At 44.6% G+C, this 3474-nt stretch overlaps 1 protein-coding gene across 1 annotated transcript; it reads left to right on the forward strand.

The window, feature by feature from the left end:
- The first annotated feature begins 1120 nt into the window (after positions 1 to 1120).
- On the forward strand, positions 1121 to 3039 carry LOC131266427 (RING finger protein 212B-like). The gene is made up of 6 exons (XM_058268945.1): positions 1121 to 1547; positions 1613 to 1677; positions 1747 to 1869; positions 1932 to 2237; positions 2303 to 2473; positions 2537 to 3039. The coding sequence occupies exons 1-6, from the start codon at positions 1427 to 1429 to the stop codon at positions 2777 to 2779; spliced, it is 1029 nt and encodes a 342-aa protein (XP_058124928.1). The 5' UTR covers positions 1121 to 1426; the 3' UTR covers positions 2780 to 3039.
- The last annotated feature ends 435 nt before the right edge of the window (positions 3040 to 3474 follow it).

The following is a 3474-nucleotide window of genomic DNA, read 5'->3' on the forward strand; positions in this document are numbered from 1 at the left end:
CCTGTTGCGTTGTTGCAAGTTTTGGGTACTCAACTCGATGACCCGCGATAGGGTAGTTAGCCACACTTCAACAGATTATCCATCTTTTACTTTTTGTGTGAATTGAAATAAGATCTTGTTTGCTTTGAAGGAAGATTTTTGAGTTAACTGAAAAATCAAAAACAAAAACCTCGTTGCGCCGCAAAGTTTTTGAGTTTGCGGCTCGTGTAGCGTGGCTCACAGAATTGGTACCACAAAACGCGGCTACACGAACCGAGAAGATTTTGACGTAAACTTATACGGTTTTTGAGTTCTCGGTTGGAGTTTTCGGTTCGTGTAGCGGCCCGGAAACACGACAAAAAAAAAACGATCAAACCCAAGCAATCGTATGGAGGTGCTCTGTCAACCTGCATCGAACATGTCCGACAAACACGACACAGAACAAAACAGTTTGATTTTGTCGTGCAGGGCTGTATCCCACGGAGAAACAGTATATACCTTGTTTATTCTGCTACCTTGCTGCTGGGAGAGTGACAGTTCTTCACGACAAGTCGCAGAGCACCCTTCGAACAATGTCGTGTTTGTCGTGTTTGTTGGACTGTTCACAGAGCGCTGCCTGAATGGCTATTCGAAGTATTAAGTACCTTGTTCCGGTCGAACCGGTAGATTTCCGAAGCTTTTCGAAAAATAAACTTTCTCTAAAGCTAGAAAATATAGTTACATTGTTACACAAAGTTGTGTGTCTTGAGCAGACCCTTCATTTAAGGGGTCACATGTACAAATCGGTTCAGCAGTTGTAAAGTTATTAACAAATTTGTTATTTCAGCAGAAAATACCAACCAAGGTTTCTGCACCTACGCCTCAGAATTTCATAAACTAAGAATTACGGAAGAGTCTTTGTTACAGAGAATTATGTGTCTTTAAAAGACCTTTCATTTGAGGGGTCTGCAACTAAAATTGGCCAAGCTACTAAAAAGTTATTGAGAAATTAGTTGCTTTAGCCATTACTTACAGTTGTGACCAAGGTTTTTGAAGCTTGTTGATGCCTGTTTGGCGCGCAGTTTCGTTCGTAGTGGTGGGTAAGTGGTGTACCACAAACAAACTACCCAGTACCCTAAGGGCACTAATCTTCAAACCCAAACAAATAAATTACTAAGTCGAATGGATAACTAAGTTATCTTGAGTTAACTGACGAAGGATGCACTGCATCCAATTCTGTACCAACAAACACAGCACCAACAACAACGCAACAGATCGTTCTATAGGAAAACGCAAAATATATTCCACTTCCAATATTGCTTAGGACCGGCAATCTAGTAGGCTTTTCCTCGTCTCGAAAACACTATGCACGCCATGTGTGGATATGTCAAACTGGTAGTAAGAGATATACCAGAATACTATTTACAATAACTTCACAACACGGCTGAACATTTGAGAAAAAACAAAAATGAGTCCCCCACAGTGGATACACTGCAATCTATGCTACTATGTTATGGTGCGCAAGGAGAGGAAGTTCTATCATTTGTCCTGTCGCCATGTCCTCTGCAAACCGTGCATGGCCAAAACGGGTAAGCAAGTCGGTGCTTTTACGTGTGTTTCAGTGATGGTTAAACTAGCTTCTCGTTGCTTGCAGAACGAGGGACAACTTGTCCGGTATGCCACCAATCGCTCAGCCGGTTTTCGGAGCTAAATAATCAGGTAGGGAAAGGTTGTACCAAAGTACCAAATATTTCTTCATAAGCCACTAATCTCGATGCCTTTGTTCAGATGGATCGCAAGGAAAAAATGTATTACGATCCCGGTGCGCACAAGACGTTTGGCGATGCCTGCCAGATTGCGGTGTTTCAGCTCAAACAGCGTGAAAATATGGTTCGGGGGATATTACGTTGTGTAAGTAGCCAATCAGTTTCAAAGCTTGTCGCCTCCCACACTTACCAAAGATGTCGTTTCAGAGAAAAGCGATACCGCAAATGAAGGAAATGTTTAATACTCTACGCCAGCGGATAGTGGAAACACAGCGCCAGTACGAAAAGTATCGAACCTATCGGCGCAATCTGCAGGAAATTATGCGCCAAAACTCCCCGGCATATGGGACTCCCCGGGCGATCCGGGCACCCATTGTCCGTCAGCCTCCAACGTCACTGTCCATTCGTGCGAGCGAACGGGACAGTCGTAGTCAGCTGTTGACACCGACTTCCGGTAGGGATAGGCCATCGATACTCGGGAGTGGTGGATTCGTCCGTGCCTCCGGAATTAGTGTGAGTAGTTATTTGTTTTAGTTTAATAGAGCTAAACTTAACATTGTCATCTCCACGCGCACCAGGCATACCCAACCCCTCTTCATCACAGTACCAGCACGCCGAAGTATGGCCAACCAATTACACCCGGCAGTGAGATAGCACACAACAAGTTCATTGCCGGCATGCAAACCTCTGTTTCGAGCATAAGTTCCCAGCTCAGCGATGATTTTTTACCTGCCCCCGGTAGTAGTAGTGTGAGTATTTTCTAACTTGAATTTTGATCGGTTTGGCAATGTTATCATATCCGCCCGCACCAGGTGTACCAGACGTACCCTCATCCCAGCACCGGTGCTGTGTCGAGGTGTGCCCCATCGAAAGTACCTGGTAGTGGCACGTTTCCAAACGACTCGGGCATTTCCGGCATGCGAACCCCTGCATCCACCGTTGGCTCTAGGTTCAGCGGAAGCCGAGGCCCATCGTTTCCAATGACGCCTACCCTCGCTAAGCGACCGCACCTTTTCCACTACGAACAGATGCCATCCAAAATCGCACGTCGCTGAGGCAGCCATGCGGAAGAGATAAGCAATCCGGCATGTTCCAATTACCGAATCGTTAGTTGTTTTACGCTGAACTAAATTAAGCAATCTAAAAACACAAAGGGAAGTGAATGACACATTTAAGGGGTTTTCTGTATATAACCATAGAGTTGTTTATCTCTTTATTGTGATTTTTAGGCTTAGGCTACCTCTTAAATCCTTCCGCTAGGCAACAAACTATTGTGACATTGTAAAATATACATCTTGGCTATGCTCGCACAACACTCTTTGTTTTCCTTTACCTCCTTCTGTCTCTACAGCTCTCTGAACACTTCGTTTATGCATGTTGCGTCTACTAACCGTTCCCATCATTACCTTTTTCCTGCTTTCCTTCTTTCACAATGGTGTTACTTTGTCGTTGGCCCCTACTCCGCCACAGGACCAAAATCATCCCGAACTAAATGTTTATCGTTCTTCAATGTCTTCTCTGCGGGGTTTTTGTTTTAACGTTGAAAAATGAATCTATTCCCCTCCAAACAGTTCCTTCATGGTTTCCATGCTCAAGACGAGCGGGGATTCTGGTTTCTAGTTTTCCGGTTAAATGTGCTGAAGCGAAATGTGTAATTATTTTCAACGGTCCAGGGTGATATGCACGCAAGGAGCGCGGAAAAATGTCATTGGGTGTGCGAAGTGGAAAATCCCTACAGTGCACAAAGTGA

This window comes from Anopheles coustani, chromosome 2, assembly GCF_943734705.1.
Source record: "Anopheles coustani chromosome 2, idAnoCousDA_361_x.2, whole genome shotgun sequence".
Classification (NCBI taxonomy): Eukaryota; Metazoa; Arthropoda; class Insecta; order Diptera; family Culicidae; genus Anopheles; species Anopheles coustani.